We start from the raw sequence: 24,195 nt of genomic DNA, 5'->3' as shown, positions 1-24,195 counted from the left end.
AGCCAACTGACAGGTACGCTGACCATCACCACTAACAAACACATAGAAATAGTTACCATGGAAACCAACATCTGATCAGCTACTCAGGACACGAAAAGAAACAACCACAGAGAGAGAGGGAAACCAGATAGTCAGCCAGCCAGCCAACCAGCCAGATAGCCAACCAGCCAGATAGCCAACCAGCCAGATAGCCAACCAGCCAGCCAGATAGCCAACCAGACAGCCAGCCAACCAACCAGCCAGCCAACCAGCTAGATAGCCAACCAGCCAGCCAACCAGCCAGATAGCCAACCAGCCAGCCAGATAGCCAACCAGTCAGCCAGCCAACCAGCCAGATAGCCAACCAGCCATTCAGCCAACCAGCCATTCAGCCAACCAGCCAGCCAACCAGCCAGCCAGAGCCAGCCAGCAGGCACAGTCAGAAACCACAAAAGGGACAGAACCGGATACAAACAGCTAGACCCAGGACCCTGTCCAAGCCGTAGTGCTTTATGAGTTTGGAGGACGATAAAAGTAGGCCATATTCATTTTGCTGCTTATACACTAAACAGGCTTATTGATCTTCAGTGTGTTCTTAACCTAAGACTGTGTAATGATAAAAGTCAGAGTGTGGTGGCTCCAACACACTGTGGCTGAGGGTGTGTGGTGTGACAGGCTTATCCTGCAAAGCCAAATGCAAACTGGGATTGGGTTGGGTTCTGGGTCTGTGGAGCAGAGAGGACAGAAGAGGGTTGGAGAGCAGAGCTGAAATAACACATCTTCTCCTACCTTCTGACCACTCTCCTACGAAGGAGTAATCCACCCCAGGACACACCGGGACACCAGTCCCATCTCCAGGTCAGGTACCTTGGCATACGGTCCACTAGAGTCCCTGGTCTTACTGGGGCCTAGCCAGGCACCATGGACAAATATGTTCGAAATATGTGTGGCAGTAATATGTGTGTGTGTGTGTGTGTTTAAAAAGACATAACATACAGCAACAATTTCAACAGTTCATGAGGAATTACATTTAAACATCTTTCCATCCTCTTTCACACGCAAACACATACAGCCCCCAGCCACACAGGGCAGTTTATAAGTAATACCATCCATCTTAGCAGACTTCAACTGCAGTCAACACTGAGAGACGGAGGAGAGAGATATGGCCCCTGGTATCGAGAGAGGGGGGAGGTGAAGAGAGAAGAGAGAGGGGTAGAGAGCGAGAGAGGAAGAGAGGAGCCAGGGAAAAAGAGAAACAGAGAGGCATGAAGAGAGACAGAAAGAGAAGAGAAGAGAAAGAGAGGGGGAGAGATAGAGGAGAGAGAGAAGATGAGAGATAGGGAGGGGTAAGAGAGGAAAGAGACAGAAAAGGAGAGAGGGGTGAAGAAAGAGTAAAGATTAAGATCAGTGGCCCTTGGTCTAGATGTAAAGGAGTGATAACAGTTGCCTGAACGTGCACAGTAAACTGTCCCTTGGGAGCAACCACTCTCACACACACACACACACACACACACACACACACACACACACACACACACAACCTTCCTATTGCCTTACTACATTCTACAGACAATTACTGTAATATACAATCATGGTTCTGATTCTTTAATTTCCTCCTCGTCGTCTCTCTCTCTTTCTCTCACTCTCTCGGGCAACCGGGGGCTTTTCAGGAACGAGAGGATTAGCGAGAGACGAGCTGATGTCAGCGGAGGAGGGTAGAGGGGGAAGCGCGGGCGGAGGAGGAGGAGGAGAGGAGCGAGGAGAGCGAGCGAAGAGAGCGAGTGAACGGCGGTATCAAACGCTGACCTGTTTTGGGCTGATAAGCTCAGTGTGCTTTGTGCAGAAGCCACTTGCTTTAATTTGGGGACTGCAACATTCAGAATTAATTAGCCCCAAGACTTGGTGCTGCCTCTGCCACTGTAGCCCACCACGGCTAATGTACATAATAATGAAGCCTACCACTGCTAACATACATACAGTACAACACTGTTCATGTATATATAGCCTACCATTGCTGAAATGCATAGCCTGTCTAGCATGCTATTGCTTGCCTGAGTAGTCTGCTATTGCAAACATATATGTAGACTAACCCTAACAGATATGTCGCCTACCATTGCTAACTGTAGCCTGATCAAACATAAAGGCCTATCCAACAGCTCAAATACAGGCAGCCTAAGACTGCTCTCATACATGTATCCTACCATAGCTAACATACTGTACATGTAGCCTGTGACTGCTGGCATACAAATAGCCTGGTGAAGCTAAAATGCAAACGTCTCACATACAAGACTTTGCAGTGCAGTAGTACTGTGTAGTAGCTATAGTAGTGTGTAGTAGCAGTAGTGACAGTAACGTTGATGTGAAGTCGGCAGTGTGGCTGAGTGCTTGTCCAGCTCTGTGTATCCCTACCTCAGCAGGACTCTATGTAGGCCATGTTCCTCACGTTATTTTCTTAAACTTATCAGGCCTACATGGACATCAGGGCTCTTATCATAAGTGGCAGCCATGAAATATGCAGAGCCTGTCGCGGGCCTTGCATCGCTCACCTTCTCTTTCTCCTCCTTCTCCTCCTCTCCCTCGCCTCCCCCTCGCTTTCTCAAGCCCTGCATCACTGCAGACAGGGCACACGCTGCGTAGAAACGCGAGAAAGGGAGAGAGCGGGAGAGGGAAGAAAGAGAAGAAAGGAGAACCTGGGGGTTGACTGACTTGAACACGGCAGACACAGTGTTGGTGTCTGGTACACACCTCCAGACACATGTCACCACCACAGGAACACACTCCAGACACACGAGGTTCGGAACCGGGCAAACAGCAAGCCCTCCCAAGCGCTTTTCATTTTCAAAGTTTATTGAATGTATACTTTTTTTCTGGAAAATACTTTGGCACATAGAAAGCATTTGAGAAGCATTTCTGATATCTATCATACAAAGCACACAGGATAGCAGGGATTGGTCCTCTCCAGCACTGAGAGTCAATCCTTTGTTTTTTATTTATCAAACATGAGCTGAGGTTAATATAGTTCATGCACAAAGTTGCCTTCTTTGCCAGTGCACAGCCAATAGAAAACAACATACACAGTTCAGCTGGAAACAGTTCTCATCCAAAGCTTTTACAATACTGACCACATTTGTTTAAAGACACATATCATAACATTTGACACAGGTTTCTATATATATTTATATATGTATGTATAGGTATTGGTAGTTGTTGTTGGTCATATTCGCAAAAACAGAAGTCCGCCCTGTTCTTATCTACAAAGCACATTTTGGCAGAAACGAGACAGCTATGTTGGCTCTGCAGATGGAGAGCCAAGGAACACCCCTCTCCTGTTCATTAGAACAGCCAGCTCACACACAGCGCTGCAGAATGGTGTCCCCTAGCACGGACACAGCGCTGCAGAATGGTGTCCCCTAGCACGGACACAGCGCTGCAGAATGGTGTCCCCTAGCACGGACACAGCGCCGCAGAATGGTGTCCCCTAGCACGGACACAGCGCAGAAGAATGGTGTCTCCGAGCACAGACACAGCAGTGTCCCACAGTCCCAGACCACTGTGGAAACCCTTTCCCTGCAGCGTGTAACCAGCTCTGCAGCTCCCTGAAGGCCCTCTGATGAAGAGTCCGATATGATGAGGCACCAGATAACCAGGGGTAACAACTGGTAACCTGCAACTGCCGACACTCGTTTCAGCAGCGGTCGCCATGGTTACTAAGACTGACTACAGCCCACTGGGGTTGCCGTGGTAACTGACGCCTCCCCCACCCCCACCCACCCAGCCACCCACACCCATACCTCCCCCTCCCCCCTTTTTACTCTATATTCCACTCAGCAGGTTAGTTCTGATCATGTCTACCACAGGATTATTGCTAGCTTGGGTACGGCAAAACAAAACAACAGGACAGATACGACTTCCTGTCTGACTCACAGAGCTCCCAGCACCGAGTCCTTCACAGCGCTCCAATCAGACAGCAGTGTTTCACAGCAGTGATTAAAAACCACCAGTTACATTATGGATACACAAAATCCGGTCACACTCTCTCACCATCACCCAACCAGATACATATCTTTCCATGTCTCTGGAACAGACCACAGGACAAGAGGGGTCGGGCCAGACCAAGCCTGGTTTAGGGGGAGAGGGGGATGATGGAGGAGTGCCTGAAGGACGTGGGTGTGGCTAAACAAAGGCTTGTTATGCGGACCTTCATCACAACACCACAGAAGCGAACACACACTCAAGCAGGTGTGTACCGCCACACATACACACCTTGTAAACATAAACCTTTTTTATCATGCTTTATAACAAACCAAACCCTTGTTCCCTCTCATTGCTTATATGTATACTAGAGAAGGAGGATCGGTACTACCTATCGCTATGTAGCTAACTTCGCTCCAGGCATAACAAAAAAAATAAACTCATGCAAACAGATCTGAAGTAACATTCCAGTTTCTGCTGGTGTGGGGAGCCCATTGACTCTGTCATCTCAAGAAATGACACCCACACCAAAGAAAGCAAAAGGTATGGACCTGAAATAACCAAGGAGCAAGAAAACTGATACCACAAATTACACACATTCTAGATTATCATAAGGAATGCAGATAGTTATGTGAGACATGTGAAAGCGTGTGTGTAAGACTGTATATGTGTGTGTGAGAGAAAGTGTGTGTGTGTGTGTGTGCGTGTGGGTGTGTGTCAGGACTGTGTAGTGCACTTTCTCTCAGTGTGGGACTGCAATGTGATAAGTCTGAGTGCATGTGTGTGTGTGTGTGTGTCTGTATACTGTATCTGTGTGTGTGTCTGTGTGTCCATGTGCTGGGCCTTAGCTGTGTTCTGGGCTAGCAGAGGGGAACTCTGGGTTGATGAAGGAGAAGCCCTCAAACTCGTCCTGGTCCAGGTTCTGGATGACTTCTTGGTCTGGGGGGGTCAGGACTGGGGGATGGCGGGTGAAAAAGCGATCAAAGTTCTCCGCCTCCTTTCCGCACTGTGGTGGTGGTGGGTGGTTGGGTCGGGAGGGGGTGGGGGGTGGGGGTGAGGGGTAGAGAGGAGAACAAGAGAGAGATGGTGATGGACGGAGCAAGGCATGAGAAAACCAGAAGTCTGGAGTCAGACGTGACATCACGGTGCATTCCTTCGCGAGGGCGCTACTTTTGAAGCATGGGGCATGAAGTACACAGCAACCTTCAACTGAACCTGCTCAGCTCCCCAGGCTGAGGACGGACAGCACAGCACTTCACAGGGACTGATCCGATCAATCACACGCACACACACACACACACACACACACACACACACACACACACAACGTCAGGACCAACACACACAGACAGACGGATGACACGCACAAGGGAGAGAACAAACGCTGGGTGGACGGAAGGAGGGATGGATTGTTAGGAAGGGAACACAGAAAGGCAGTGTGGCAGAGAGATGAATGACAAGAGATGAGGCTCGGCCAACAAACAGGAGAGCACATCGAGAACGACAGACATTCAATAAAACTCAACAGTCTTGTCAGGCGAGTTCTGCCAGTTTGACAGTCAGATAGGACTCGACAGCACTGAGAGGAGCCAACACCAGGTATGTACAGACGTATCCTGAAGAGACAGCCCTGACGGACAGACAATAACTAGAGGAGCATTGAGAGGCACTGGATGTGTACTGAGAGAGAGCAAGAGAGAGGGGAGGGGGCGGGGGTGGCGAGGAGAGATGAACAGAGATTGATGGAGAGAGAGAAAGGGAGGGGGGGGTGGGCGAGGAGAGATGGAGAGGTAAAGAGATAGAGGAGTAGCGAGACGGAGCGAAGGAGAGGTAGAGACATGGAAAGGTGGAGAACGAGAGCGGGAGAGCGACAGAGGTAGAGAGATCAGAGAACCTGTGTTTGCAGAGACATCGGAGGAGCATGAAGCTACTCGCGAATATTGCACACCTTCAGTTCAAATGGTGACCCCTTGGTCACACACACACACACACACACACACACACAGTAGCCTGGTCCAGAGCTGCAGATTCCAGGACTTGCCTCCTACATTCAGCTGAGGCCAGTCTTATTCAGGTGCAGCCCCATCAGGGCAGAAGACAGCTGCATGAAGAACTCCGAAAAAAAACCTTAACAGCAGTGGGGCCCCCCGGCTCTGTATGTGTGTGTGTGTGTGTGTGTGCTTTCATATGACATCATCTTAACCTTATTCTACTTATGGTTGACCTGATTCCGCCGTTACTGGACCATAGAAATGCAACATATAGAACCGATTCAGGCCTTTAGCTAAAATGGCACACATGCATACACACACACACACACACACATTCCTGCCTGTAGCAATAACAACAATAGAATCTCCCATACAGGCAGTGAGCTGAACGAGCGTCGTAAAAGACACAGCCGAGCCCACAGTATAATCTGTCTGTCACTCTAAGCTACAGCCCCCTTTATATCTGCAGCCAAACACAGGAGCACACTAATAACCGAATCATAATCGCACACACACACGCATGCATGCACACACACATTACCAAACCATTGACCCTGCTGTACCGCAATCAGTGTCTCATATGGGTCTGGTTTCCCTCGCTCGCCCTTGTGGGTACTAGGACTGACTCATTGGGCTGAATGTGAACCCTAATGTGTGTGTGTGTGTTTGTGCTTTTAGTAGACCACAGTTTTTTAGCAGAGGGTAAGAGATAGTGTGTATGTGAGCATGTGTATCTGGGACTGTGAGAATGTGTGTGTGTGTGTGTGCTTTCATCCGGTGTGTGTTCCATCAAGAACTGAGAATTGAGGAGAGAGCTCGTCTCTGTCCTCACAGATCGACCCGTCCACTGCCATTAGGATCACAGTTACCACGGTGACTGCTGGGGGTGGGGTGGGGGGGGGTGGGGCGCTATGGCAACACGACTGACACCACCCCCTCATCGACAGAAAATGTTGTGACACAAACACACGTGCACGGCACACAAACACCGCAGAAAGACAAGCCTGTCTCAGAGAGAAGTCTCAACGACAGAAGTAGAAAGGACAAAAGGCAGAAAAAAGAGACACGAAAGAAGGAAGCGAGAAACAGAGAAGAGAGATGTAGAGGGGGAGAGGGGGATAAGAGAGGGAGAAAGAGGAGAGAGATGTAGAGGGGGAGAGGGGGATGAGAGAGGGAGAAAGAGGAGAGAGATGTAGAGGGGGAGAGGGGGATGAGAGAGGGAGAAAGAGGAGAGAGATGTAGAGGGGGAGAGGGGGATGAGAGAGGGAGAAAGAGGAGAGAGATGTAGAGGGGGAGAGGGGGATGAGAGAGGTGGAGGGAAAAAGAGAATAGAGTGATAGTCAGGTGGGGAACACACGGAGAGATCACAGCTTCTGGAGTTGGCAGGAACATAATGAGCTGCTAAACACACACACACACATGCACACGCAGAAACAACCCCAAGCACACACACACTCTCCCCACCCCCCACCCCCAGACTGTCTTTCTTACAATACCTGTAAACCCACTTCTCACTCCCCTGCCCTTTTTCTTTTAAGCTATTTCCCTTCCCCCCCTCTTTCCCTCCCTTCCTCTCCCTCTCTTCCTCTCCCTCCCTCCCTCCCTCCCCCTGCTCCTGTGTTCCTGGCAGAGAGAGGTGAGGGCTGAGGTGAGACTGCCCTGGGCACCGTCTGGCCTGCATGAATAAATGAGAGAGAAAAAGAGCGAGTGAGAGAGATAGAGAAAGAGAAAGAGAAACAGAGAGAGAGAGAGAAACAGAGAGAGAGAGAGAGAGAGAGAGAGAGAGAGAGAGAGAGAGAGAGAGAGAGAGAGAGAGAGAGAGAGAGAGAGAGAGAGAGAGAGAGAGAGAGAGAGAGAGAGAGAGAGAGAGAGAGAGAAAGACGGACAGGGAGAGAAGGAGATGGAAATGCAGAGAGAGATAAATAGACAGGTTGAGAGAAAGGAGGAGCAAACGAGAGAAAGACCGACAGACAGGGAGAGAAAGACAGAAATACAGAGAGAGAGAGGGAGAGAGAGATAAAGAGATAACACCAGACAAGAGAGGGAGAGTGTGAGGGAGAGTGTGAGAGAGCAGAGAGGCGGAACGAAGGCAGTGGGTTGAGAGAGAGATAAAAAGAGAGAGGAAGAATCCTGCCATCCTTATCGGGTCTTCAGATTATGTGGGACTACAAATCTGTCTTTGAATGAACGCTCTTCCACTGAAGGCATGTCTTAGTGTGGGATTAGGCCTAATCTACGACTAGGGAAGCTGCCCTATGTACACCACTACTGTGATCTGCTCCAGTCCGTGGTCTGCCATGACCTTCCTACAACAGTATGACTGACAGTCTGGACTCTGCACTGGACCACACCAACCAAAGCCCTCACCAACTCCAATGGACATCTTCAACATTTTCGTCACAGCCAACCTCATTACCACCATCCTCATCGTCATCCCCCCACCCTTTTTACCCTCATCATCATTACCACCATCATTATCGTCCTCGTCATTGTCACCATCTTTGTCATCATTCTTATCACCATCATTATTTTGATCATGCAGGTCTACTTACCTGTGTATGTGTTTCATCAGGAAGGAGGAAAAATAACTCATTAGGAAGACCGTAGAAACAGGAAAGAAAATAGAGGTAGACATTGCAAGAAGAGGAGAGGAAAGGGTGTGCGGGTAGGGGAGGGATTGGGAGAGGCGAAGGTTGGGGTGAGGAGAGGAGGGTAGGTGAAGGTTGGGGTGAGGAGAACAGGGAAGGGGAAGGTTGGGGTAAGGAGAGGAGAGGAGGGTAGGTGAAGGTTGGGGTGAGGAGAGGAGGGTAGGTGAAGGTTGGGGTGAGGAGAAGAGGGTCGGTGAAGATTGGGGTGAGGAGAGGAGAGTAGGTGAAGGTTGGGGTGAGGAGAGGAGGGTAGGTGAAGGTTGGGGTGAGGAGGGTAGGTGAAGGTTGGGTTAGGGTTGCAGTTGGACCAACTTACAGCCTTGGGTTTGAACGGAGGCTGGACTTCCTTGTTCTCCAGCTTCTCCCAGTCCATGTAGCGGAAGAAGCCATGCTCTCTGATGTCCCTCTCCCCCTCGGGCCCACAGCCCAGACGCTTCCCTGGGTGCTTGGTCATCAGCTGGACAGGACAGGGTTAGAGGTCAGGGGTTAAGGTTAGAGGTCAGGGGTTAGGGTTCAGTGAAGAGGTCTAACCGAACCTGCATGTCGTTTTTTTTATTAATTTGCTGTTTGTCTATCTATCTATCTACCTACCCACTCACCCACCCATTCATTCATTTATAACTCTACTCATGCATTGATCCATACCTTCTCGGTTCTGTGACTAGCACGTCTTAAGACCCCAAGGGGCTTCCTGAACCAGTGCCTGCCCATAGTACAGTTCATTCCGCTTGATCCCAATCACTGTTTCCACATGCACTGTGACAGGACACTTAATATGCCTGGGCCTGCAACACCTCAACAAGCAGGGCCAAGGGCGTCCGAGAGAGTCTACCTCCCTCAGGAGACCTAGTCATAACTCATTACATTAACACTTAAACAACACTGACCACGGGTAGTCTTCATGTCATATGAACTTAAGGAGTGTAGGGGCAACATACACACGTACACACACACACACATACACACACAGAAATGTGCTGTTTAATGCAGCATGTTTGACAGAGCTGAAATCCTCAATAATCTTTTGTCCGAAGGTACTTCTTGCACTGTTGAACCGTGATACTACACACTGCATGGGTGAGTGGTGGCTTTTGTCTGTGTGTGTGTGTGTGTCTGTGTGTGTGGTTGTGTATGTCTATGGGAGTGTGTGAGGTTGTGTGTATATGTGCGTGGGAGATAGTAACTGTGTGTGTGTGTGTGTGTGTTTCTGGTGTGTGTGAGCGAGTGTACGTTGGGACAAACGGCTGTTTGACTAGGTGTTGAGTAGTTGAGTTTAACACATACAGCGTTAGAGTAGTCGGGGCTGAAACAGAACAAGCCAAGGCTTTGTAGGCACCTTGGTGTCCATTAAATATGCATGGGGCGCTGAAGTATTACAGCATGGCTGTGTTAGCAAGGGAGAGGCAGGGGATAGGGCAGGTCCCTACTCACTCACTACACACCCCCACAACCTGCCCCACCCCCACAGTGGGCCCGTAGAGTGTAGCATGCATTAGTGATGATTATTGAGCATAGTTCTACTACAGTAGATCTCCACCAGAGCATGAACGCATGGATGCCCCTCCCACGCTTCCCTGTGGTCCTGATAGGGTTAACTCCGCGCGCGTGTTTGTGTGTGTGAGTGTGCGCGTGTGACAGGAGTGTGTGTGTGTTGGTGTGTGAGTGTGTAACCATATGGTAGAGGATGATTATGAGAATGTGTGTGCGGAGGTGTGTGGAGGCCGATAGTGTGTGTGCTTGTGTGTAGGTGTGTGGAGGCCAGTGAGTGTGTGTGCTTGTGTGTAGGTGTGTGGAGGTCGGTGAGTGTGTGTGTGTGTGTGCTTCGTGGGGCAGATAGAAGTGGTAGGGGAACGCATACTGTAAACCAGCGGGGCCCCACAAAGTAAAGGGTGAGAGAGGGAGGGGCGTGTGAAAGCTTAGAGCGACTGAAGGACGGAAAGATAAAGACAAAGTACAAAGAGAATGAAGAGATAGCAACAGGGAGACGGGAGGCAAAGACGGACGGTGGGAGACGGAGAGGAAGAGCGCACATGAAATGAGCAGAGCACAATGGAGGCAGGGGAGGGAGGGAGGCCTGGGAAGAGAGAGAGAGAGAGAGAGAGAGAGAGAGAGAGAGAGAGAGAGAGAGAGAGAGAGAGAGAGAGAGAGAGAGAGAGAGAGAGAGAGAGAGAGAGAGAGAGGGGAGCGTCAAAGCAAAGAGAGGGAGGGCCACAGAAATAAAGAGGAGGCAGAGAGAGGAGAGCAGCACGTCTGGCTAGCGGAGACCTCTGACATTTCCTACCCTTTCTGCAGCATGACAGATGAGAGAAGGGGAGGCCACAGGATTATCAATAGGATGACTGTGTGTGTGTGTGTTTGCGTTTACGCAAGTTCCTGTGTGATCTAACTATAGGATAGGTTCTTCCCAGTGCAGTGGCTGGTCGAGGGTGCAGCCGGAACCATATCCTTGAGAGCTGAGGCCCAGGAAGAAGACTATGTCTGACCCAGAGTAGACTGCTCTGCTCTGGATAGATATACGAAGGATAAGACACATCAACTGTTTTACCCATAAGCCGTTGCGTATTTTGCAGAAATAAATTGCTCATGGACCAACATGGGGCCAGCTGAATGTATTACAGTGGCAAGAGAAGCTAAATTTGGCCTCTAGGTGTATTTGGCCTCGAGGTGTATTTATGTGTACCGTACACAGTTGGTCATCGCCATGCATAATTCCACTTGATTAAAGACATATCTAGAACAAATTGTGTGGTAACTTGGTGTTACGATCGTTCGCATATTTTGTTTGTTTTAAGGTTTATACTACTGTTACGTTTGCTCAATTTGGGTTCTGATGCTGTAGGTGAGGAGTTGTCGCAGGTCCCATTAAATCTGAACTTCTGCGTTGTGATGGAGCCATTTTATTGACCTTGATATACTCCCCGTATATTTCAATTGTATCAATTGAGTAATATCAATGTAATTGATATCTACCAGGAGTCCAAAAGGCTAGTGGAAAATGTCGCCTTCATTCTTTGCGTTGACCCGGTGTTTCATTTTTTTGTGTAGCTTAGTTAGATTTAAGTAATATTTTTTAGAGTGTACATCATGCTATTTATTTATTTGAAGTAGATTTGACACAGAGAACACCTAAAAAAAAAAGTTTAGAAAAAAGTTCAAACCTAAACATTTTAGTTTATGTTAATGACAATTTATCTCCAATTAAGTTCAACTTAATTTCCTGACCGTTTTAGGTAGGCGGTACTCAAGGTTTTTGTCATTGTCAAATTGATATAATTTAAGGAAAATGTCACCAAATGTTTTATTAGTTAGATTAACATAATCCCTTTTACAGTGCACCACTCAGGTACCCCCTCTTACCACTGCATGTTCTATTCCTATAGCTTACATGAATGCTACGCTATCAATAGCTAAGCTTATGCTAGTGATAATATCGCCAAGCTCTCAAGTGTTTTAAGAGGGTGTGTGTGAGCGTGTGTTAAAGTGTGTATGTGTGCATGAGCGTGTTAGCGTGTGTGCGTGGGAGAGAATGAGAGACAGAAGATCAGAGAGACATTCTAGTGAAGAGCACTGTAGCATATCTTAAATGGGTCTGCATGCAGATGAGAACACCATGCTCAATTGCGAGAGAGTGGGAGATGGGGGAGAAAGAGAGTGAGACTGGGAGAAGGAGAGAGTGGGAGTGAGGGGAGGAGAGGGAGGTAAAGACAGAGACGGAGAGGGAGAGAGAGAGGGGATGGGTCTGAGCTGTGGGGGAACAAGGGAGCATCCATACATTGCGCTCTCTCTGTTTCTCTGTGTGTGTGTGTGTGTGTGTGTGTGATTACTGGGGGCACTGAAGCGCAGCGTCAGAGGATGAGACAGAGGAGGGCTTGATGGAGAGAGCTGAGTCCATTTAAGGCAGTAATCAGCTCACACACATATATGCACCAACACGTAGACAAGCACACGTACACACACACACACACACACAAACACACACACAGTCTGTGTTCATGGGAATGACTGGTCGAGAGAAAGGCTTCTGTTAGCAACAGTGGTACCACAGCCTGCTCTCCAAAGTGTGATTAAGAAAGAGAATCCCACACAGACACACAAACGCATACACACTAATGCACACACACTAATGCACACACAGACACTCAAGGAACCTTTCTGCGCTGAGGGAAATGTCAGGGCCTCATTTGGTATGGGGTGCTATTGGGAGGCTTGTTGGGAGAGGACTCGGGAAGTTGACGTCTTCTACGGACAACTGAGCTCACAGTGCAGGCTTAAACTATTAGAGCTGCTCTCTGCCTCTGTGTGTGTGTGTGTGTGTGCGCGCGCGCAGACAGACAGAGAGGATGTACAATACAGAGAGAGACAGGGAAAAAGAGAAAGACAGAAAGAGAGAGAGAGAGAAAGAGAGAGAGAGGAGGAGACAGGAAGCTTAACAATGAACACTGCAGAGAAAGTGAGGGAGGGAGGGCAACTCTCTTTCACAGTAGAGGTGAACAATGTTGTTTCACACACCACATACACTTCCTCACAACGTGTTCAATTATGCAGCCCATCTTGATGAAGCCCCCGCCCCCCCCCCCCCATCCCCCTCCATCTCCTCCTGCCATCGCTTGACGATGACGTGTGCCCGCACACGTATCATTGCAGCATGTGTGTGCGTTTGTGTGTGGGTGTGTGTGTGCATACATGTGCGTGTACGTTTGTGTGTGTGTGTGTGCAGACTCACCCCTTTGCAGATGGCGACAGCCTCTTTGGACATGGACTTGGGGTAGGACACATGGTGCTCCATGATGGACTGGAACAGCTCATCCTCATCTTCACCATCGAAGGGAGGCTGGGGAGAGAGGACGTGCACACACACGCACACACACACACATTCATCTTAAGGCTCCCCAAAAGCCCTCCTGCCTAATACACATACACATGCACACACACAGCCCCAAACACTGACCTGTCCAGCTAGCATCTCGTACAGCAGCACTCCGAAGGCCCACCAGTCGACAGACTTCCCGTAGGGCTGGTAGGCAATGATCTAAAACACACGGCATGATGGGATCTGTAGGAGTGTCTGAACCTGGACCCAGAGCATGCAGAGACCTGCATACAGACCTACACACAGACCTGCATACAGACCTACACACAGACCTGCATACAGACCTACACACAGACCTGCATATAGACCTGCACACAGACCTGCATACAGACCTACACACAGACCTGCATACAGAGACCTGCACACAGACCTGCATACAGAGACCTACACACAGACCTGCATACAGACCTACACACAGACCTGCATATAGACCTGCACACAGACCTGCATACAGACCTACACACAGACCTGCATACAGAGACCTGCACACAGACCTGCATACAGAGACCTACACACAGACCTGCATACAGACCTACACACAGACCTGCATATAGACCTGCACACAGACCTGCATACAGACCTACACACAGACCTGCATACAGACCTACACACAGACCTGCATACAGACCTACACACAGACCTGCATACAGACCTACACACAGACCTGCATATAGACCTGCACACAGACCTGCATACAGACCTACACACAGACCTGCATACAGACCTACACACAGACCTGCATACAGAGACCTGCACACAGACCTGCATACAGAGACCTACACACAGACCTGCATACAGAGACCTACACACAGACCTGCATACAGACCTACACACAGACCTGCATATAGACCTACACACAGACCTGCATACAGACCTACACACAGACCTGCATATAGACCTGCACACAGACCTGCATACAGACCTACACACAGACCTGCATACAGACCTACACACAGACCTGCATATAGACCTGCACACAGACCTGCATACAGACCTACACACAGACCTGCATACAGAGACCTGCACACAGACCTGCATACAGAGACCTACACACAGACCTGCATACAGACCTACACACAGACCTGCATACAGACCTACACACAGACCTGCATACAGAGACCTGCACACAGACCTGCATACAGAGACCTGCACACAGACCTGCATACAGAGACCTACACACAGACCTGCATACAGACCTACACACAGACCTGCATACAGACCTACACACAGACCTGCATACAGAGACCTACACACAGACCTGCATACAGACCTACACACAGACCTGCATACAGACCTACACACAGACCTGCATACAGAGACCTGCACACAGACCTGCATACAGAGACCTGCACACAGACCTGCATACAGAGACCTACACACAGACCTGCATACAGACCTACACACAGACCTGCATACAGAGACCTTCACACAGACCTGCATACAGACCTACACACAGACCTGCATACAGACCTACACACAGACCTGCATACAGAGACCTACACACAGACCTGCATACAGACCTACACACAGACCTGCATACAGACCTACACACAGACCTGCATACAGAGACCTACACACAGACCTGCATACAGACCTACACACAGACCTGCATACAGACCTGCACACAGACCTGTGTGGAGTCGTCTGTAGAGACCTATATAAAACCTGTATGCAGACACCTAAACACAGACCTGCGTGGGGACCTTCTGGAAACAGAGACCTACATTGCTCCACGTGTAAAACACAAGAACAAAGATTTTGGACTCTTTGCAGTTGGATGCATAGTGCGGTGAAGTACAGCGTGCGCTTGTGAGAGCGAGTGTCAGTGCAGGTGAGACGTGTGACCTGCTGAAGTCGCGATGCGTCAAGCACTCCGTCACAACATCAATAATACAGCTCTGGAAAGTGTGTGTGTTGGCACAGAACACACACCTCGGGAGCAATATAGTCGGGCGTGCCACAGAAGGTCTTGGTGGTGACACCATCCAGCATGTTCTCCTTGCACATCCCAAAGTCGGCTATCTTGATGTGACCCTCTGCGTCCAGCATGACGTTGTCCAACTTCAGATCCCTGCGGACGATCATGCACACACACACTTCAACTCTGAGTCGCAATAAACCAATCAGAGCGTCATCTCACATTCCCTTTAAGAGCAGCGCTTGTTCCATGGCGGATTGCTATTATAAAGGCGGATTTGCCAGGCGCACGCCAGGAGCGGTTCACAGCCAAGGAGACCGACGTTCTCGTCAGGGCCGTAAAAGATCGCTCATGCAGCTCATTCAAATTCTTATTTTTATATATATATATTTTTTTATATATATACATATTTTATATATATATATATATTTTATATATATATATAGCTATATTTTTTAATTGTTTAGTTCTTAGAATTAGTTTAACTATTGTACTTTTTTACTTAATATAAGACCGGTAAGCCCTATATGTTTATTGTTCGCGCCTTCCTGGCACAGTAAATTCCGTGTTTGTGTAACATGGCAAATAGACTGAATTCTGATTTTGATCCTGATGGAGATGGGAGAAGAAACCCACCCAAATTATCTTTGGTTAAACAGGCGTGGGAGGAAATTGCCACAATTGTTACAAATCAAGTTCACATACATAGAGATTTCTCATGAAAATCTGTTTATAATCATTGAAGAAATGTAACATGCCATAAATCAAAACACTGTAACATAGCTCCGCAGAAAGAAGACCCTGGCCTTGCCAGCAGTGCGCACGGACCAAGCTTGCGCCCTTAAAATAGCATCTGAATAATACAAGTTTTTCCTAGTCAGTGGCGGAATTGTTTTTCGGAAACTGCAAAATAGCATCAGGGAACGTTTGCGCCGGAACACGCTACGCTTTTCGCTGAACCGCCCACTGGAGCGCAGTCATTTCGACGTGCGTCTGTGGAGGGAAACGTTGGCTTTGCGTTGTTGACTAAGTCAATTGCGCTGGGTGCAAGATAGGGCCCTTACACACAAAGCGTGTTGTAACAAACTGATAACAGTAGCACAATCATCCAAATGTGGTAAATGGGGATATCAGTCTGCCAGTTCACGGTACTGTCTGGACGGAGATGAGGAGCTCGGACATGAGGAGCTACGAGATGAGGAGCTATGTGTGAGATGGGCGTGAGGTGTCTGTGTGTGTGAGAGATGGGAAAGAGGTGTGTGAGACTCGAGCGAGGCGTGTGTGAGGCGTGTGAGAGGTGTGTGAGAGGTATGTGAGGTGTGAGTGAGGTGTGACGTTACCTGTAAATGATGCCCTTCAGGTGCAGGAAAAAAAGGCCTATGGCAATCTCTGCGGCGTAGAACCTACACACAAACACACGTAAACACACACACACACACATTCAGACACAGGGAGGGGGAGACAGAGAGAAAGAATATCCGTTTATTTGAGGGATGAGAGTAAAGGTCATTGCTGTCTCTTCTGTGCCAGATATCAGCTGATAAGATCAACAGGAAGCAGCAAGATGCACATCCTGTCGACAGTGCTGTTGTGTGTATGTGTGTGTGTGGGTGTGATTACGTGCGCAAGTCTGTGTGTGTGTATTTGTGTATTTGTGTGTGTGTGTATGTGTTTATACTCACACAGCATGGGGTTCCTTGAACTTGCCAACCTGCTGTATCTGATACATAAGGTCTCCACCATTGATGTACTCCATTACAAAGTACAAGCGGTCCTGGGGGAGGAAGAGAGAGAGAGACAGAGAGAGAGAGACAGAGAGAGAGAGAGAGAGAAGGGGGGTAGGAGAGAGGTGGAGGGTTAAACAAACCCAGAGATGTAAACCGCCTCGGCATCCATCCACACCAATACAGACTAGTGCTGGATTGCAACTACTGTACACTTGCAGTTGCATGCATTTGGGTGTGAATGTGTGTGTATGAAGGGGAGTGAAAGTTGAGTGTGAATAAGAGGAAGGACGAGAGGCGTGTGTGTGTGTGTCTACAGTATATCTGCGTGTGTGTTTGCATGGTACAGTGTGTGTGTGTGTGTAATTGCTTTTTTCCCCGTCCTGGTAAGTCCTATTTGAGCAGCTTCCTGGGAGGCAGTCTGACGTCCTCTGGTCAGGGAATTACTGTCTGAGAAGGATTAACGACTTCAAGGGTGTGTGTGTGTGTTTGTGTATGCATGTGCGATTGCGTCTTTGTGTGCCGCGTGTGTCCGTGATTGTGTCTTTCAGCGTGTGCGCCGACGTCAGCGTGCGTGGGCGTGCGTCGTTTCCCTGGGCGTGCTGCAGGTGTGCGATTGTCTGTCGGCGCACGTGCGCGTGTGCTGTGCTCGTGGGTACCATGGTCTGGAAGCAGGAGTGCAGCTGGGTGAGGAAGGGGGGCTTCCCAGCCAGGGCCAGGACCCTCTTCTCCACCATGGTGCACTCCACGTCGTCGTCCTGGATCACCACGTCCTTCTTCAGGATCTTGATGGCGTACAGCTCCTCCGTGCCCTTGCGCTCCGCCAGCATCACCTGGAGGGACACACACGCGCCGCACGTGTGCGTGAGACACAGAGAGCCGGGATACGTGGGAGTGTGTGTTTTGAGTGAGTTTGAATGTGTGTGTGGGTGTATGGGCGCCTACACGACATGCAAGGGTGAAGCCCCCACCCGTATGTGTGTGTGTGTGTTTGTGCGTGTGCACGCGTGTGATAGAGTGGGTGTAAATAGAAGGTAGAGGACGATGGCCAGGGGGGGAGGAGAGAAGCAGATGAGAGAGAGAAAGAGAGAGAGAGAGAGAGAGAGAGAGAGAGAGAGAGAGAGAGAGAGAGAGAGAGAGAGAGAGAGAGAGAGAGAGAGAGAGAGAGAGAGAGAGAGAGAGAGAGAGAGAGAGAGAGAGAGAGAGAGAGAGAGATTGGCAGCAGTCAAGCAATTCAGAAACATATTCTCCATAATCGAGAAATCTGGAAAAACATCTGCTCTGAATCAGGCCTGTAGGATACACATACGCGGGTGGGAGCTTTCACAACACGTTCTGTCTCCGTGGAGATGGGAGAAACTGACTAGGGTGAGTATGAGTGTATTTATGAGTTTCCACTGTCTCTGCGTTAGTATGCAGTAGTGTGTGTGTGTGTGTGTGTGTGTGAGAGGTAGGGACAGTGGAAAGAAGGAGGGGAGGAAAAAGGAGTAAATTGCTTCTTAGTTCTCCTTCAACAAGGTCAAAACAACTTTCAAATCCAAAAGACAGAAACTTTCCAGTGTGTCTCCACTGTCCTGGTCTCTCTATACGAGCCAGATTAAGCATATGACGGTTATACCCTTGGTGTCATTTACTCTGGTCTAACGTCATGTTTCTCTGTGGATCCTTAATGAAGCACTCACTACTGGAATGACGAGTCTCTTTCCTATTGTCATCTCCTCAACCTTGTCAAGAAACCCACGTGAGGAGAGAGGTTGGAGGAAACTTTGGTATGGTTATAAATATGCAGCTGGGAAAACTAATGGGACTGGCAAGGTCTGGGATTTTACAGAGGCACAAACGGATGTAGAGACTCTGACAGCAGAGAACTTAGAAGTGTGTCTCTCTGTGTGTATGTGTGTGTTTGTGTGTGTGCGTGTGTGGGTCTCGGGGGTGTTTATCTATGTGTCCTGTATGTGGGTCTGCAGTGAGTGTGTTTGTGTGTGAGAGTGCTTTTCCCCGACATGCCCATATGGTGACAGTGTGACTCTATGTAAATACAAACTCAGTAAAGTTGAGCTTCAGAGAGGACACCATCTGTTCTTATCCTCTGCATGCCCAGCCGCAAGGACACACATTGGAGTAGCACATGTCAACATTAGACATTGAAGTTGCTATGTCACAGGTAGACATTTCTATGTCATAGTAAGAGGTTACTATGTCACAGGTAGACATTTCTATGTCATAGTAAGAGGTTACTATGTCACAGGTAGACATTTCTATGTCATAGTAAGAGGTTACTATGTCACAGGTAGACATTTCTATGTCATAGTAAGAGGTTACTATGTCACAGGTAGACATTTCTATGTCATAGTAAGAGGTTACTATGTCACAGGTAGACATTTCTATGTCATAGTAAGAGGTTACTATGTCACAGGTAGACATTTCTATGTCATAGTAAGAGGTTACTATGTCACAGGTAGACATTTCTACGTCATAGTAAGAGGTTACTATGTCACAGGTAGACATTTCTACGTCATAGTAAGAGGTTACTATGTCACAGGTAGACATTTCTACGTCATAGTAAGAGGTTACTATGTCACAGGTAGACATTTCTACGTCATAGTAAGAGGTTACTATGTCACAGGTAGACATTTCTATGTCATAGTAAGAGGTTACTATGTCACAGGTAGACATTTCTATGTCATAGTAAGAGGTTACTATGTCACAGGTAGACATTTCTATGTCATAGTAAGAGGTTACTATGTCACAGGTAGACATTTCTATGTCATAGTAAGAGGTTACTATGTCACAGGTAGACATTTCTATGTCATAGTAAGAGGTTACTATGTCACAGGTAGACATTTCTATGTCATAGTAAGAGGTTACTATGTCACAGGTAGACATTTCTATGTCATAGTAAGAGGTTACTATGTCACAGGTAGACATTTCTATGTCATAGTAAGAGGTTACTATGTCACAGGTAGACATTTCTATGTCATAGTAAGAGGTTACTATGTCACAGGTAGACATTTTTATGTCATAGTAAGAGGTTACTATGTCACAGGTAGACATTTCTACGTCATAGTAAGAGGTTACTATGTCACAGGTAGACATTTCTATGTCATAGTAAGAGGTTACTATGTCACAGGTAGACATTTCTACGTCATAGTAAGAGGTTACTATGTCACAGGTAGACATTTCTATGTCATAGTAAGAGGTTACTATGTCACAGGTAGACATTTCTACGTCATAGTAAGAGGTTACTATGTCACAGGTAGACATTTCTATGTCATAGTAAGAGGTTACTATGTCACAGGTAGACATTTCTACGTCATAGTAAGAGGTTACTATGTCACAGGTAGACATTTCTACGTCATAGTAAGAGGTTACTATGTCACAGGTAGGCATTTCTATGTCATAGTAAGAGGTTACTATGTCACAGGTAGACATTTCTACGTCATAGTAAGAGGTTACTATGTCACAGGTAGACATTTTTATGTCATAATAAGAGGTTACTATGTCACAGGTAGACATTTTTATGTCATAATAAGAGGTTACTATGTCACAGGACGAGACGAGGAGGAAAACTCATTCTTAAGGAGACACGACAGTGTTATAAAAATCAATGTTCACGCCATAAAGCGATATCGCCATGTCATACATGCCACAAAGAGACAAAAACATGTCTTCAGGAGACCTAATTATGGCACAAGGTGACATTACGATATCATAGGGAGGCATTATGATGTCGTAAGGTGACATTCGACGTCAATAGGGAGGCATTAGGATGTCATAAGGAGGCATTACGGTGTCATGAGGAGACATGATCATTGCATGAGGAGGAATGATCATGTCATAAGGAGGCATTACAGCATCAAAGGAGACACCGTCATGCCGTAAAGAGACAGCTTTGCTTCTGAACAGGGCGTTTGCAGGTAGCCTGTGTCTAGGCAGCCTTCCATAGTGCTGCATTAGGATGGAGACTGTCTTGTGTCTAATGGCTTCTGCATTACCTTCAGTCGACACACAGGGAAAACACGTCGCCCCTGACCCAGGGATGCAGACAGATAGGTGTGTGTGTGTGTGTTTGTTCAATATTCCAGTAATGATCAACTCTGTCACTCCACACTGATGTATCCATATCGCTTTAAATGCCTGTTGCTATGGAAACAGCAGGCAGCCAGAACAGAGGTTTAGATAGACAATGCCGACTCTCTTTCCTCTCGCTCTCTACCTCTCTCTCCCTTTAGCTCTCTTGTCTTTTTCTCCCTCCATCTCATTCACTCTTTCTTCCTCGCTCTCTTCTTCAACCTCCCTTTTCTCTCTCAGTCTGCTTCTCCATCCCTCCATTTATCCTCGTCTTTCTTAGAACCTTAGAACCCATCTCGACCTTCTTTGCTCTGCTTGGCCAATCTCCCCCCCCCCCCCCCCTCTCTCTCTGCTTCTTTCATTCATCTTTTCCTCCCCAGCCTGCCGCTCATTCTGTCCCTCATTCTCAGTCTTCACCCAGCTATCAAATCCTCCACCCCCCATGCCCCTTGTCCCCCCCTTCCCCCCTCCGTCTCAGTGATATGACCATGTCCTTGTCTCTGAGCTGATGACCTGCTCCTGATTCCCCATTCAGACACACGGTCGGACCGAGAGGAGAGAGAGGGCGGGAGGAAGGTAGACAGAGAGGGAAGAAGGGGCGAAGGAGGAGAAGGAGAGAGAGGGATGTTGTGGGAGGGGTGTTGACACACACACACACACAAACACACACACGCAACAACACGCGTATGCAGGTTACCTTGCCGAAGCTGCCCTTGCCCAGCACCATGAGGAAGTTGAAGTCGCAGAGCTTGATGCGGTCTCGGTTGCCGTTCGAGTCAAACTTTGAGGCGGCGTTGGCGGACGAGCTTTCTGTGTTCTTGGTGCTCGGGCCAATCTTGGCTCTCTGCAGAAGATGAACACAGCGACATCATCAGAATGGGACAGCACACAGTTTCACCTTTAAAAAAAAAACCTCCATCCACATCTGCCAACTGCACAGTGCATTTGGTGCAGTCTTCACCACACAAGGCGATTTCAAACGTTGAGGATGGGGTGAGGGGCGTCATTGAAATATTTAGGACGGTCAGTTTAAGTAGTGAACACTGGTGAGCAATGACATACAACACAGCGGACAGTGATAGCTCTTCCCATATTTGTAGGCTCTGAGAGATTCAGCTGCAGCACAGCCGTCAGAACGAATCCACCTTGACTCCTCTCAAGCTTTTCTCTGAGTGGAAGTTTGAGTTTGTCAGTTCAAACCACCCTTCTCCCCTCGGTGTCTGTGTGTGGGTGTGTGCGTGCGTGCATGTGGTGTGTGTGTGTGTGTGTTGCTATGTCTGAGAGAGAGAGTGGTGTCAGCTTGACTCTTCCATCCTCTCCTCATCAATGGATAAAAGGCTCTATCTGTCTCTATCAGTAATACACACACACACAGACACCTCTCTTGTCTCAGTGTTGTGTGGGGTTGTGTTGCAGGGGAGAGCTAGGGGTATTTGGGAGCAGTGGAGCATGTTGAAGCCGATGCTCTCACTTCAGACAGAGTCTTCAGAGATTAACGTTTGTCTGCCTCCCTCCCTCCCACCCACCGCATTAACCACAAGCCAGCCTCCATTCTCTCTCTCTTTCTGAGTCTGTGTGTGTGGTGGGGGTGGAATGACGTTCCCTTGTGTCCTTACTTAAAAAAGAAAAAAAGAAAAGGTAATGTCACCCATGGCGTTGCGATGTTTGTGAGCCATTAGTGCGCATGGGACAGAGGCAGCGAGAGAGTGCATGTGTGTGTGTGTGTGTATGTGCGTACACGTATGTGTGTGCGTACCTAATATGCACAGTGTACCGAACAATAATGAGGAAAGAAGCAATCGATGCAGGCAGCCTGCGTGTGTGGAGTACATGTGAGCTTGTGTGTGTGTGTGGGTGTGTGTGTGCGTGTGTGCAGGTGTTTGTGTGTATGTATATGCATACGTAAGTGAGTGTGAGAGAAAAAAGGGATGGGGTGAGATGGTGGGATACAGGTCATGCTACACAAGTGAATATCAATGCCCCTCCCTCCCTCCCTCCCTCCCTCCCTCCCTCCCTCCCTCCCTCCCTCCCTCCCTCCCTCCCTCCCTCCCTCCCTCCCTCCCTCCCTCCCTCCCTCCCTCCCTCCCTCCCTCCCTCCCTCCCTCTCTCTCTCTCTCTCTCTCTCTCTCTCTCACTCTCTCTCTCTCCAGCTTTAACACTTCTCTCCTCAGATAGCTTTGCCCTAGAGGTTGAGTGAATGTGTGTGTGTGTGTGTATGTATGTGAGTGTGTGTGAGATAGCTGGCCCCTGGAGACAGAGTCTCAGAGAGAGTCTGAGGAGACAGTTCCACTGTGACCTTGACTAGAGGGAGCAGCAGCCTAGACCAGGGAGGGAGGGAGGGAGGGAGGGAGGGAGGGAGGGAGGGAGGGAGGGAGGGAGGGAGGGAGGGAGGGAGGGAGGGAGGGAGGGAGGGAGGGAGGGAGGGAGGGAGGGAGGGAGGGAGGGAGGGAGGGAGGGAGGGAGGGAGGGAGGGAGGGAGGGAGGGAGGGAGGGAGGGAGGGGAATGGGAGTCAGGAGGAGCAAGGGAACAGGGAGGGGTGGAGGCGAGAGGAGGGGCAGACAGATAGAGACTGATAGACAGGCAGAGAGAGGCAGAATGAGCGAGTGAGAAAGGCAGAGAGGCGTAGAGGAGGGAGAGACAGACAGATAGATGGGGAGACAGAGATAGAGTGGGAAGCGAGTAGTGCTGAAACAGTGTGTTGCAGTGGGTGGCATAAGAGATGGATGGTTGGATAGATGGATAGAAGGATGGTTGGATAGATGCTGTGACACCAGGGCTGGTTAGAGGGCAGCAGAGGAGAGATGGATGACAGCGAGGATGAAAGGATAGGAGGAGCACAGAGACGTGGCAGAGCTATCCCTTGCTGCCATGCCAAATGTGTTCAGGAGTGAGACCTACCAACGGAGCTGGTCAGTCACACACAAACAAACACACACACACAGACATGCGCGCGTCTGGCTCCACAGCTTGTCGGACCGGATGGCAAGTGCGCCTGCCAAACGCTAAGAGCTCACCCAAAGA

The 24,195-nt window shown here is 48.7% G+C and overlaps 1 protein-coding gene across 1 annotated transcript in view; it reads right to left on the bottom strand.

Moving 5' to 3' along the window:
• Window positions 1-3,786: 3,786 nt before the first annotated feature.
• The window catches only part of LOC146253194 (protein kinase C beta type), a 44,091-nt gene continuing 23,682 nt past the window's right edge, over window positions 3,787-24,195 (bottom strand). Inside the window, exons 9-17 of the mRNA XM_084677182.1 lie at window positions 21,871-22,017; window positions 17,762-17,935; window positions 17,061-17,152; window positions 16,719-16,781; window positions 15,393-15,531; window positions 13,539-13,619; window positions 13,314-13,421; window positions 8,907-9,047; window positions 3,787-4,957 (exon numbers count right to left, since the gene is read on the bottom strand). Coding sequence (XP_084533308.1) covers window positions 4,796-4,957; window positions 8,907-9,047; window positions 13,314-13,421; window positions 13,539-13,619; window positions 15,393-15,531; window positions 16,719-16,781; window positions 17,061-17,152; window positions 17,762-17,935; window positions 21,871-22,017 — 1,107 coding nt within the window. The 3' untranslated portion in view covers window positions 3,787-4,795. The remainder of the gene's footprint in view (window positions 4,958-8,906; window positions 9,048-13,313; window positions 13,422-13,538; window positions 13,620-15,392; window positions 15,532-16,718; window positions 16,782-17,060; window positions 17,153-17,761; window positions 17,936-21,870; window positions 22,018-24,195) is intronic.

Source organism: Hypomesus nipponensis, chromosome 17, assembly GCF_054491055.1.
Source record: "Hypomesus nipponensis isolate SF chromosome 17, ASM5449105v1, whole genome shotgun sequence".
NCBI classification, from domain to species: domain Eukaryota; kingdom Metazoa; phylum Chordata; class Actinopteri; order Osmeriformes; family Osmeridae; genus Hypomesus; species Hypomesus nipponensis.
Note: the sequence above shows the minus strand (reverse complement) of the source record. Positions and strands in the feature narration are given on the sequence as shown.